Below are 14,149 nucleotides of genomic sequence, written 5' to 3' on the forward strand. Positions count from 1 at the left end.
TGGTCGCATTTATTAATGTTTTCCAGCTTTTAAATGGTTTAAGAAACTCGCAAAGGAATTTCCCTCCAAGAAACCAGTGGAGACTTTGAAAAGCAATCAAGAATATTGTGATGTCTCAGGCAGAAATGTTACAGACGAGGTCGAGTTTGATTCGCGTTACGTTTACTCTCGTTCTCCGACTTCCTTCCTCGCTCTCTCACTCTCTCCTGGATGTTTATACGACAGACGACCAAATGAAACGCACCGTTACCTTCAGTAAAGTCACAGATTTCTCTGTTTGGACATTGTTGGAAAGGTCAAGTTGTTTTTAGACATTTTAATGCGGAAATGTTACATATTATATCTTTAAAGCAATCAGTCACTTTTTGAGTCTTTAGACTTTTCAGAACTTTTTGTTTCGTTTTATTTTTTTTTAAAAGACAGCAGAAAAGGATTCAGTATGAAGCAGTGGTGTAGTTGAGTAATGCTACTTTATACTTCTACACTTCAGAAGAAATGTAATCGTTTGTACTGCACTTTTTATTTGAAGGGTTTAGTCACTAGTTACTTCACAGATTGAGATTTTTATTCAAAATTATACCCACAAACAATGTATGATGAATTATTATGGATTAAGCTACTCAGCTACAGCATTAAATCGAAGAATATATTATTGTATCATTAATTATAATCGAATTATGTAAAATATTTATTGTTACTTTTATTTACATAAATGATCTGAGTAGTTCCTCCACCACTGGCTTGAAGTTACAGATTGTATAGGATTAAATGATTGAATATTAAATGAGCACTTCACCCACAAATGTAAACTCAGTCATCTCCTCCCTCCATGCTGATGGAAAGTCGGGTGCCGTTTGGTCGTCCACAGAACATTTCTGGAGCTTCACAGCAAAACAGCGTTGCAGCGTTCTCCTAAACAAGTGAAGCAGCTGGAGACTTGTTGTAAAATGGTGGTTTTAACGTTTTAAATCAAGTCTCCAGCTGCTTCACTTGTTTAGGAGAACGCTGCAACGCTGTTTTGTTGTGAAGCTCCAGAAATGTTCTGTGGACTACGAAGCTTCACCTCATCAGCACGGAGGACCGTTCCTTTAAAGATGACTGATCTCCGAGTTAAAGCTCGATTAATCAAAGGTTTTATTCAGAGGGATTTATAGGAAACTACTGACCTTTAACCTGAGTGTGGCCAGGAGGAAACAGTTCTCCCCCTCAGCTGCTCTACATTACATCCTATTGGACACATTTTATGTTGTGCTTTTGGTGAATTATGTGACTTTGACATGTGTAGATGCAAATTTAACTTGTAGGGGAAATGTGAGGTGAAAAACAGCAGCAGCACTGAGTCCGTTTCCTGTTTCACTTGCCTCTCTGTCCTGAACACGAACGTTTACTGCCCCTGACCCTGACCTTGCACAGATATGAAGCTTTACTTGACTATTTATGTGTGTGTGTCGAACTGAAAGACTGTTTGGCTGTAAAATAAATGCATAAAGAAAGTGTGAATAGAAACAGCGTGTGTGTCGATCTTTGTTGAATGAAAACAAAATGTTTGACATTTTTAAAGTATTATTTTATGTTGAAAATGAAGATGACTGATTGATTTATGCAACACAATATGAATAAAAATAGAAAACGGGTTAAAGGGCTGTAAAAACTAGAGGCAATCCAGAAAAAGAAAAACAAGGAAAGAAATATTAAGAAACCTTTTTTTATTATGGCTAACTCATTAAAAGGGCAAACATTATAACAGCCGCCACATTTCGAGTAGATCTCCCCAATTATACTTGCAGACTTTTACTTTAGTAACATTTAACTTTGACTGAATGTATTTATACATGTAAGTACTTGTGCTCCACCACTGACCACTAGATGTCACTACCAGGCTGTAAAATCACTTTATTTATTGAGCGTCATGGCAACAAACATCACAGTAAAACAGCGCTTTAATTAAATGGATCGTGTTGTTACTCTAATAATTTACAGGCAGTTAATGAAAATACTCCAGTGCAGCCGCCCAGAGAGCAGATACAGGAGCACGATCACCTGAGAGAAGATGGATGAATTAAGAATAAATGTCACAGGAGTCTGGACAGTGATTATAGACACTGGGAAATGTCATATTTGACTTTTCATCACCAGGAACACAAACACAGTGTTATTGTTCTAACTTAAAGAAAAAAGTACTTTGCATCAGAGGAAACGAGAACTCGAGCAGGACAAACGACCACAAACAAGTCTGACACAGTAAAAACCTCTCATGTTGTCACTTAAAGCTGGAAATCATCAGAAAGTTTGAGGATTCAGAAAGTGAAAGCGTCAGAAGTTAAATTGTTCCTTTAAAGCAACATTATGTAACTTTGTTCACCTTAAAATATTAAACGTAGCTCAGTTATTCCACCACCAGTGTTCGGTTTCATTAACGAGAGACAGAACTTTTGTATATTTAGATTTGTAGACGGCGTTTTGTCTCGCTAATCAGGGATGAAATGTAACTAAGTACAATTACTCAAGTACTATAAGTGTGATTTTGAAGCATACTTTACTTAAGTATGTCTGTTTACTTCATACTTCCACTGCACTACAGTTTGGAGGCAAATACTGCACTACGTTTCTTTCCAGTAACTTAAGTTACTAGTTACTTTGTGGATTACATGCTGCATCAGAGCCAGTAATCGGTCGACAGTGTACACATACATGTAAATATATTTATAATTTAACTCCTATTTGTACTTTTGATGCTTACTTTTCCTTAAGTACTCAGATAGGTGACTATTAAAGTCAGGTGTTAAAGTAATATTTTAACACGATATCTTTACTTTTACTCGAGTATGACCAACACTAAAGGTACCTGAAATAAGTAACTTCGCTAACCAGTGATGGAATGTAACTAAATACATTTACTCAACTACTGTAATTAAGTACAATTCTGAGGTACTTGTACTTAAGTATCTCCTTTTTTCTGCTACTTTATACTCCAACTCCACTACACTATGTTATGGAGGCAAATATTGTACTTTTACTCCACTACTTTATCTGATAACTTGAGTAACTAGTTACTTTACAGATTGCTAGTCTATTAGTCGAAACACTTATAATATTAGATAGTAATGAAGTATTATTCATATGGGTGACTTTTAAAGTCAGGTGTTAAAGTAATATTTTAACACGATATCTTTACTTTTACTCGAGTATGACCGACACTAATTTTGTGTTTTAAATTAATTAATCACATCTCTTTTTGTGTAAGTGCGGCACAGTAACGTGATGAATGAGTTCCGGATGTGATAAAAAATCAGATTAAATCCAAAGTGGACTTTTTCTCTTCTTCCGCCTCCTGACGTGACGTAGGCGTGACGCAGCAGTCTGACGGACAGGTAAACCGACACCGGCCGCCATATTGGGAAACAACGGAAGTGAGAGAGAGACAGAGCGGTAGAGCGAGAAAGAGAAAGAGATTAAGAGATAACTGTGTGTGTGTGTGAGTGTGTGTGAGTGTGTGTGTGCGTGTGCGTGCGTGCGTGTGTGTGTGTTGAGTCAAAGGGCGTCCTCCTCTCATGTTCGTCTCCCCGGAGGAAGGGGCGGTCTCAGCGCCTCAGCAGATCCGGAATTAGAAGGTGTTCGCTCGGCTCTGCTCGGCTCGCTCGCGTCGCTGAGCTCCGCGGCGGTTCGGTTCTAAGCGACACTCAAAGAGAGGAAACAGAAGCGGAACTCGGGCCGAGAAGACTTCAGTATAAAGAAAAAGAGAGGAGAAGGAAAGAAAGAAAGAAAGAAAAAGAAGGAGAGAGAAGCCGGTGGGAAGTAAAAGTGTCGGCCGAGGGAGGGACGACAGCCCCGGAGCAGAAAAGAGGAATAAGAAGGAGAAAGTAGGCAGAAGAGGACGAGATGCCGCTGGCTCAGCTGGCCGACCCCTGGCAGAAGATGCCACTCGGGGGACCGTCTGGAGAGGTGAGACAACACGGTCCTCGTGTCAGACTGACTCAGGGACTTTTCACTTGTCTGTGTGCAGTAACGTGGTGGCAGCAGGTAGAGACACCACACAGGATGTTATCTGGTGCTGAGCGCACCGTCACAGCAGGGTGATGATGCAGGCTCACAACATGCTGTTATTATCTTCATACAGGTGTTAAAGAGGAGCCACAGGAGGCTGACCATGTCATAAAATACAAAAAAATCAAATTATGTACAACACATGCTCCTAAAAATGAACTAACAATGATTAGAAGTGAATTAACTTTCATTATTTATTATTTAGGCGTAGTAAGTCACTGTCACATCGTTATTAAAAAGCCAAGTCGGATTGAAATGCACCCGAAGGATCATGAAATCAGTCTGAGCTCACAAAACGTGCTGTAATTCTCATTATACAGGTGTTAAAGTGGTGCCACAGGAGACGCGTGTTACATTTATGAGGTAGAAAATGACAATAAAATCAAAATATGTTCCACAAATGCTCCTAAAAATAAAGTAATAAAGATTAGAAGTTAATTAACTTTACTGTCGAGTCCATAGTGGAAGCAGTTGATCGTTTGATTAGTTGATTATGGTCAATATTCAATATTAAAACATCCTTTATCGTAGGGTTGCAGTGTTTGAAGCCTGACTGTCATCACACCGTGTACATTTCCTCATATATGGTATTGAATTCGAGCATATTAGCGTTATAATATATTTATTTCAAGTGTAATGTCTGTCAGGAAGTTATATTTAGTCATAGGTGCAGAAACACATCACGCAGGATGTTATTTGTAATAAAAAGGCTCCATTAGACACCTCAAAGTCACTATTAGACCTTTATTGAGAGCTGCAGCGACTCTTAGAAGCCAAATCAGATTAAAATACACCTGAAAGGATCGTAAAATCACTCCGAGCACAGAAAACATGCTGTAACACTCATTACACAAGTATTAACGTCGTGCTACAGGAGACACATATCCCATAAACCACCATGAGGTGCCAAATATGAGCTTTAAATATATTTAATAATGTCACAGCGGTGTGACAGTGGTAATATTTTAGGTTGAAAATGTCACAGAATCCAAAAAAAAAAGACAATAAAATCAAATTCTGCGCAACAAATGCTCTAAAAATCAAATAAAAATGATTTGAAGTTAATTAACTTTACTCTCAAGTCCAAAGAGGAAGCAATCAGTCGGGTGATTGATCATTTGATTAGTTGATTATGGTCGATATTGAGTATTAGAGACTTGCTACACCCTTTTTATTGTAGGGTGGCAGTGAAACCTGACTGTTATCATACCGTGTACACGTCCTTGTATATGCTGTTGATTTCTACTGTATTAGTGTTATAATAAGTATATTTATTTCAAGTTTACATCAACTTTAATGTCTGTCAGGGCATAATATTGTTAAAAAAAGCTGTTTTCATTCTAACTAATAACTATATTAATAATAATAATGATAATAATAATTATGTAATTCTGTATTTCGTGAAACTGTGATATCCTCTGAGACGGTTATCACGCCATGTAAACTCTGCTTTATTGTACCTTTATAAGTGTAAAGGTGCAGTTGCAGGTCACACACCTGTAAATTAAAATATAAGACCACAATAGACGAATACATTTACGACAAATGTCTAAATATAGAAGCCTTAAAATGCCAAATATGTGAAAATAAGGTCGTTAATGCTGCTGTGAATAGTATGTAAGAGCACGAAGACGCATGAGATGAAGCAGCGCGCTGGAAGCTGACGTCACTACTGAGCAGCAGCAGCACCGGCTCGCTTTAAGCTCCTGTAGTGACGTCAGAGTGACACTTAACGAGATTAAAAATACCATAAACAAACTGTAATACTCTGTAGGAGTAGTTTATATTATGTGTATTTATAATTATTAAATTCCCAGTGAAGTTTGTTGTTTCAGTGCACTGCCGTCGTTTCAGACGATGGAGTTTATTGTTAAACGTTCTGCCTCCGTCTTTAATAAACACATTTCAGGGTTTATTGCAAAAAACATGCAAATATTGACTGATGTATTAATGTTGGAATTGATTTACTTACTGACATTAGAGGCTTAAAATGTCATTTAGTGCAATAACATGAAGATAAGGTTATTAGTGGGTCGATCAAATGTTCTGCAAGAGCAAAAAGATGCATGAAATGATGAAGTTAAGCGCCTGTAGGGACGTAAGAGCGACACTAAATGAGATTTAAAAACACCATCAACACAAACACAGCACATAAACATAGTTTATTACTCTGAACACATAGTTTTCTGGTGAATCAAGCGCCATAAAGTGACAAAATGTCACTTAGATTTCCCATTCTCATTATTTCTCTTAGCTGGCTGAGTGTCCAACATTTTCCTAGAAGAATTGAAAGAACGGATCATGAAAATAACTTTAAATTATGTTTATGTGCACAACATCAGAACATGAATATGACATAAAATGATGCCACATTTGAATAGCAGGACCTGAATGTGACAGTCGAGTTACAGCTGAGTGTCGCAGAGCGACGACGAGTCAGTCTGCGGTTGTTTTGTGCACAATGAAGCGGCCCTTTGTCGTGATTTAGATTTGATTTGTGTGAGGATTTATTTCTTGATGTAAAACAAAAAGCAATAGATGCAAACGGGCGATGCCAAAGTGTGGGATTGTTTCTAAAAGGAGCCTTGTCGTCAAAACTGAGAGAGATTGAAACAAAAACAGCTCCTGTGTGTTTTTTTTCTTTCCAGTTCTTCCTTCCTACAAGTTTTTGAATCTTGATAAAGAGCAGGAGGCGGTGCCTCTGCAGCAGCCGCATGATTCAGGAAGAGCTTACGTCTGTGTGTGTGCGTGTGTCCACTTCCTGTATGAGGTGTCACAAGGGCTGTATGGAGAAATGTGTGTGTGTGTGTGTGTGTGTCACTCTGTAGGCAGATTGTGAACAATCAAACCTGATTCACGATAGGCTGAAACGCAAAAAATGCACTGAGTCACAGCCAGCTTCTCTTTTTTTCCCCCCTCTCTCGCCTCCTGACAAGCTCATACCTGCTCACACTTTCCCCACACGGCCTCCTTTCACCTCCCTGTCAACCGGACAGGAACACGGCGCCGCTGTCTGCCCAAAGACACTGACCTTTGACCTCTGTGTTACACCTCTGAGCCTTTCAACGTGCAGGCGATGGGTCCGATAGCTGAAGTTGTTGTACCAGCTTTTTGTCTCCTAGGCCACCACGGGACAAAGATAAAACACACTCACACACACACACACACACACACACACACACTCACAGACACAAAGGAGCGAGGAGTGAAGTTGAGGAATGAAAAAGAGATGCTTCTGTAGGATTCGTGCCCTCAAGACAAGATCATTCAACACACACACAAAGAGCAGGCAGACGCTGCACTCGTGTTGAAATGGGGAAACAAAGATGAGCGTAGATCAAGATGGCTGCAGCCGCGAAGCCGCACTCTGTCAGACAAACTGCGTGGAAATGGCAGCGTTTGATAAAATATCATTCAAGGCTCAATATTGATTTTGTTTTGTGCAGGAAATAAAAGAAAAAGCTTGACAATTATAACTCCTGAAACACAAGGTCGTGCTTGTTTTATCCGACCAGTGAAGGTGGAGAAGCCGATTGTTGAGTCTCATTCACAGGTCGACAGATAAAGACGCTTTGGTTTGGTAGCAGGTCCGTCACGTTGGTGTTTGATGACCTGTGAGTGAAACTCAACAATCACCTTTTATCAAAAACGTGTCAAATATTCACATTTGAGAAGGTGAAACCAGAAAATTAATGCGTTTTCTGCGTGAAAAGAAGCTGAAACTGTCATAAAAATAGTTGCTGATGAGTTTTCCGTAACGCATTAATAATTAATTGAATCATTTCTAATAGAGCTGCAGTGATTCATCGATGAGATGTCAACTTTTAAATGAAACGCCGCTGGTTTGAGTAGTTTCTCTACAGTTTTCTTCCTGTGTTTTTTAAAGCGTTCGTGGCTTCTTTCTTCTTCTTCTTTTATACTCAATGAATGGCCTTAACATAAGATCACAATAGTTATAAACCTCAATAGTTTGAAATCTTCTCAGAAGCTCTTCATGAATGTTTGGACCGGCTCACATGGAGAAGAAATCTAGTCTCACATCAGGATAATGATGTGATGTTGAAATGTTGCTCAGCCTCAAATGAGGTCAAACATTTCTTTGAATAATTGATGAATCAGTTACTTGACTTCTTTCTTCATGTAAATTCATAATCTTCAGACAAAACAAACCTAATTTACAGACTTAGATTTACAGACTCACATTTTTCTGTCCAGGCGATGAATTAGTTACAAATGAATGGTTAATTAACATAACTGTAAATTGGAGCTCCAGTTCTGAAAAATGAAAACAAAGTCTCTTTCCAGAAACAATAGATGATCTGGATAATCCGCAGACTGAGCTGTGCTCATTGTTTTCAGTTTAATCTGGATATTGGCTTCAATCTCCCAGTTTGATCCTTTTTGTGATGTGAGTGTCTGAAGTTTGATCCAATTTGATTTGATTTGACTCGTGAAGATTAAGTCACAGCAGATAAATGCTAATATTGCAGAAATATGAAAGTGTTTCTCTGAGTTTATCCTCTGAAGTTACATTCTTTATATTCTTTATAGCATTTTTATACTCATTCAGTAAATTTACTCACATTTTACACATCGTGCTCCTACACTGTAACGTACGTACACACAGAGAAATAAAGATCAGTATTTGATGTTATTAATGGAAATTAAGACCATCTGAAATATGAAATATCAGTAATAAATGGCGTTTTAATTTCACAAACCCAAGCTCCACTCACTTCCATGATATCAGGGTGGTAATCTCAGGTATGTAGCAGAGAGCATGACTCATCGTCAGAGCTGAATAACATTAAACACAGAGCGAAGTACTTCATTTTCTCTGGAAGTACCACCTCTTCTTCTGTTTAGTTGTTTGTTATTCAGTCTAATCATGCACGCCCACCAGCAGGGCTGGGAATTGTTGCTAATACTTGAGAAACTGTAAAACTTGTTTTCACTCTAAAATTAGTCAACATTTTAATGTAATTCAGGAAAAACAAGCTAGACCACGAGTTTCTCCATGCAACATCAAGCACTCGGCCGGAGAATTTAAGACACATTAGTCATTTAAATGGTGACATTTCTTCTTGAATATGTACAAATGACTAAGGGGAAGAAAAACACATGTTAATGTAGGTGTAAATTAATAACAGTCCTCTGTGAAAGAAGAAGAAGAAGAAGCCACAACCACAGACAGAGACAGAAACGATTACACACTGTCTGATCTTCATGTGGTTCACTGTAATATAAATAACATGTTTGTGCTTTCTTAACCTGCCAGTGTTAGCAGCAGATGTCTGTTTCAACTGGTCCAGCCATTGAACTCGTAACCACAATATCGCCAGACTCCCTTAATAAATCGTCTGATTTTAAGAGTTGTTTCATGAGGTGAAACTATAAAAAACATTTGTGAAGCGGCTACAACAGATTCTGAATCATTGTCTCCTTCGTGTTAATTCGGCAAATGTTTTACATTAATTCTTTCTTTCTTTGTGTAAAAAAACACCGTGTCTGTTCGTCTAAGTGATGTACATGTTTATTTGCATATGGAGCGGGGAAGTGAGACCTGTTCACAAGTGGCCACTCATGTTAATATCAGGTGTGAACTGACGGACTTTGAGCTGTCCACTTGTGATCAGATCAATCAGGACGGATGTTAACACCAGGTCTGATCAAGCTTTAACTGTAACCATGGCAACCTGGTACTTCTTGTTTACGTTATATCCCCCCAAAGCCCCCTCAAAACTTGGAGCATGATTATCCTCCAAATTAAAGAAAGACGAGGGACAACAATAGTGTTTTTTGTTTATGCAGACGTTTGTTGCAGCCCTGCGGACATGGAGACAAAAAAAAATCAGCAATTTAAAATTGTATTTGTGCGGCACAGTTGCCTGAGGGAGTCCCACAGCGTCATCGAAGACAGCCTGCTAGGTTTTTACCCGTGGATCAGACTCTGCAGGCCTTCACGTAGGCAACACAACAGCTTTTCTTCACTTCCTCTCCACCTACACCTCCGCATCCTTCTCCCTCTTTCTCCTGGTAATCCACCGCCCGTCTCTCCTCCTCTCTCATCACTCTTTCGCCCTGCTGTGCACATTTCAGGCTTATCCTCCCAGCGCTGCACTCACCGGCAAAGTAAATAATCACCATAATCGCTTTTATTGTTATTATTGTTTTTTGTCAGGCAGGAGTATCAGTGCTATCAGTGTCTGAATCACAGCTGTTGTTCCAGCAGGGAAGCAGACAGACTGCTAATCTTCCTTACGTAATGCTAATTCATATCTGTTGTTGTTGTTTTTCCTTTTGGCCGAGCAGACGAGGTAGAATCGGTCGGAGTCTGGTGGCCCTGCTGATAAAGCTCACGTTGTGACCGTCTGGGGACTTTTTAAAAAAAAAGAAATTGAACTCTGGTTTGACTCCTCCGTCACGGCGAGCAGAAGGGAGATGACAAGATGGTTTTCAAAATAAAAGACGCCTACTGTTCGAGCGGCGCACTTCACTCCTGAATACCATCACAGTATGAAAGTGTAGGCAGCTGAGGACAAAGCACGAGTCTTTACAGTCCGTCTGCACACGATCCAAAATCTGCCACAGGTGTTCAGTCGGGTTATTTTGCTCAGCATCTTGTCACGTGTCACACGTTATGCAAGGATGTTTATTTCTGTGTCCTACAGTATGAAGCACCTGCGTTCATTATGTTTCCTGTTTCATTTTTCTTTTCTATTTTATCATTTATCTCCAATCTTACTGTTGCAGGTGTTTTTCTGTGAATCCCTGTGAAATCCAAAAGCAAGTCCACCAGAAAACAAGCTTAAAGGAATAGTTCTCCATTTCTTGCAGAAGTTGAATGAGACGATAGAAACCGCTCTCTTATCTTAGCATAAAGACTGGAAATGATGGAAATATTAAAATCAAACTACCAGCGCTAATAAACACGTTTTATTTGTTTAATCGGTTGATCGAAGTTGACCGAACGTGATCTGATCGCACCTCTCCAAGTTACAATTGCACTATTACACAACCATAATTATATTTTTACAACCGAGTCATAAATCACGACCGATGTGAATGAAACCAGCCTGCTCAGTCGGTATTCGCAGTGACGTGCAGTCGTTTTTCAGGCTGTTGTTCAGGTGAACATGTTCCAACCTGAAGCAGTGACGTCGCAGCCGTCTGGCAGGACCTAATTACCGTGTCACCGCTGTGCATCAGGTGTGTGTTAATGCGTGACGTCTCTGTGTGTGTGATTACAGGATGCACATCACGATCCGGAGGACTCGGTGGGCGAGGACGACTCCATGCCTGTCTGCACCGTAAGTCCGCCTCACATTCTTGGGTCTTACGTTCTCATCACACACAGCGGAGGCTCCAGATTGTGTTTGGAGGTTTCTGTTAGTCCTGCCTGACATTTAGTGGGCTTCAGTTGTAAACACAGCGAGCGCTCTGTTTGTACTGACAACAGCGTAACACTCTGAACTCAGTGATGGCAGCTGTCTTCCTGTGTGTGTGTGTGTGTGTGTGTGTGTGTGTGTCAGCTACAATAATGCAGTCGTAAGTTCGACCTGCTGCTATTGACGAGTAAACAGCCTCCCCGACGTGTTTGTGGCCTTGTGTGTGTGTGTGTGAGACTTCACATAGCTTCAGTTGCAAATTGCACAAAAGCTCAGTTTTTCTTTTTGATGATATATCCACTGTTTGGGAAAACTGACGCCTACTCCTGCAGGATAATTGCTGGTATGAAAGTGAAGCGTAGTGCGACTCACTATTAAAGTCATGAGTCATCCTAAAGCAACAAATCCTCCCTCAGATCCTCGGCTCTGCTCGATATCATCATTCAGTGTCGATGTTCATCACGTCCCGGGAGTTATTTGTGGGTTAGATGTTGTTGTTTACTCTTTCACTCAGTTCACATCATTCACACAGACGCCATTTTCCCTCTGACATCACACTCGGGGTGGGAAGCTCCACTGTCGTTCTGCTGTGTTGCAAGTCGTGTAAACGAGGGAACAAACAACAACAAATCGCTTCCTCGACTGAAAGACGACGGACAGTCAGACTCCTCAGGGACCTGCGGCCATGTTTCAAGGTCACACAACATCTTCTCCTACTGTTGATCTGATCGGTTGAAGTTAGCCTGGGATAGACGGCGATAGATAGATCGATAAGTTCGTCCAATCACCAATCAAGAGTCTGTCCTTTTCCAGACAGTTTCTAAAGGTGACTGCTCGGGGTGTAACGGGACAGAGAATCGGATCGGTTAGCAAATAAGTAATTTAAGATCAAAGATGTTGCCTTTAAAAGACGATAACGAACGCAAGCATATAATTATTTGCAGGTTATAAAGAGGTTGTGTATCTAACTTATTGGAAAGTAAACCGTTGTAAACCCTGACAGTTGTAGCAGACTTCAGGTGTTCAGGAAGCTTCCACAGGTGGATCGCATAGAAAGGAAAAGTCTTATTTTTATGCAGGGCTGATAAAATAAAGTAACGTAAAGGTGATGTTAATGCTAATGACATCAGTAACGTTAATATCTTCGGCCCTGTGGATGTTGTTGGGGCTTATTTTATATAATAATACAAAATCCAACAAAAAACTGCCAGAGATTTTTGCTTTTTGTCTCAGTAACCGCCATGTTAACTGATACGTCGCCCCTGCAGCGCTGTATATGAACACAGCTAGAAATCTCCCAGAGTGCCTTTACAACAGTGTTTAGATAACAGATGTTGGTGCTGGTGTCAGGTTGAACTCTGAACTGGACTGATGGATTTTATCAAACCAGAATCGGAGGAGTCGGCTGCCTGTTTATTCCTCAACACACGAGAAAGCGGCAGCGGCAGCAGCAGCTCAGTGTGAAGCGTGTTTCATCTGCGCTCGAGCTGACTGAGGGCGAATTTACTTGACATTTGAATATTAATGGGGATATTTGCATCACACTGACACATAACATTTGAATGCAGCGGACTGTGTCGTTTAGACGAGCAGCTTGTTTCACCGCAGTTTTCCTTTTTATTGATAAAGTATTTCAACCACATACGGACAGATATGGTGCGTCGTTGTAGAAATAAATGAGGAGGGATGTAGAGCAGTGGCTCCCAACCTCAGAGTCGGGTCGTGGGTCATTAAAATGAGCATGCTGGTGTTAGCAGTTAGCTCAAAGCTCACAGAGGCGCCCGCGTGGCTGCAGACTCTGCTTATTGTGAAATACTGCAGTTTTATTCAAATGAAACAGTCTGAGGAAGGAGTATCGATGTTTCATCGGACTGCACACAGCTCATGGACATATGTAACCTTTGTTGAAGGGGTTGTTAGTAGATATTTCTTCACTTTAAAGGGTTTCTAAGCCATAACGGCCGGGAATCACTGGTGTGGAGCGTCCAGTATCTGGAAACCCAGAGCCAACAGTCCGGTGTCTCCACTTGAATAAAAACCAAATTTGACTTCGATCTTACTTGGATGGTCTTTCTAGCTGTGTGTGTGTGTGTGTGTGTGTGTGTGTGTGTGTGTGTGTGTGTGTGTGTGTGTGTGTGTGTGTGTGTGTGTGTGTGTCGGCGGCAGGCAGGCAGGGCAGCTGCACGCATCGATTTTTAAATGCAGAGGAGATGGTTTATGGATCCACTGTCTGAGAAAGAGCTGAGCACTCATTACCTCACTCTCTGGAGTCTGCAGCGTGCACACACACACACACACACACACACACACACACACACACACACACACACACACACAGAGCTCGAAGGCAAGAAGCCAGAGGTGAAAACTGTATGAACGTCACATCATGCGTGTGTGTGAGGATGAATATATTACAAAGCTGTTAATGAGTGAGTTCGACTGTTCCACTGGCTCAACTGAGTGTGAAATGTGTGTGTGTGTGTGTGTGTGTGTGTGTGTGTGTGTGTGTGTGTGTGTGTGTGTGTGTGTGTGTGTGTTGTCTCAGGTTAAAGTGGGGTAATGAGGCATCTTTCACTCTCTGTGTCACACTGCTCAAAGTCTTGAGTGTGAAACTGACACAAGTACTGAATACATGAATACTGAATGCATTCACTAAACTAGAATGGCACTGAGTAGAGCGCATACCTCCGCCAAGGCCCAACACTCCCCCTTTGGAC

The 14,149-nt window shown here is 40.6% G+C and overlaps 1 protein-coding gene across 2 annotated transcripts in view; it reads left to right on the plus strand.

The window, feature by feature from the left end:
• Positions 1-3,422: 3,422 nt before the first annotated feature.
• The window catches only part of rps6ka3b (ribosomal protein S6 kinase, polypeptide 3b), a gene marked incomplete at its 5' end in the record, with an annotated part of 44,254 nt that continues 33,527 nt past the window's right edge, over positions 3,423-14,149 (plus strand). Inside the window, 2 exons of one of the 2 annotated variants that reach the window (XM_084339774.1) lie at positions 3,423-3,942; positions 11,295-11,354. In XM_084339774.1, the coding sequence (XP_084195900.1) occupies positions 3,880-3,942; positions 11,295-11,354 (123 nt within the window). The remainder of the gene's footprint in view (positions 3,943-11,294; positions 11,355-14,149) is intronic. The other variant, XM_084339775.1, reaches the window with a different exon arrangement.

The sequence above is a fragment of the Pagrus pagrus genome (genome assembly GCF_965226575.1).
Source record: "Pagrus pagrus genome assembly, chromosome: 20".
Classification (NCBI taxonomy): domain Eukaryota; kingdom Metazoa; phylum Chordata; class Actinopteri; order Spariformes; family Sparidae; genus Pagrus; species Pagrus pagrus.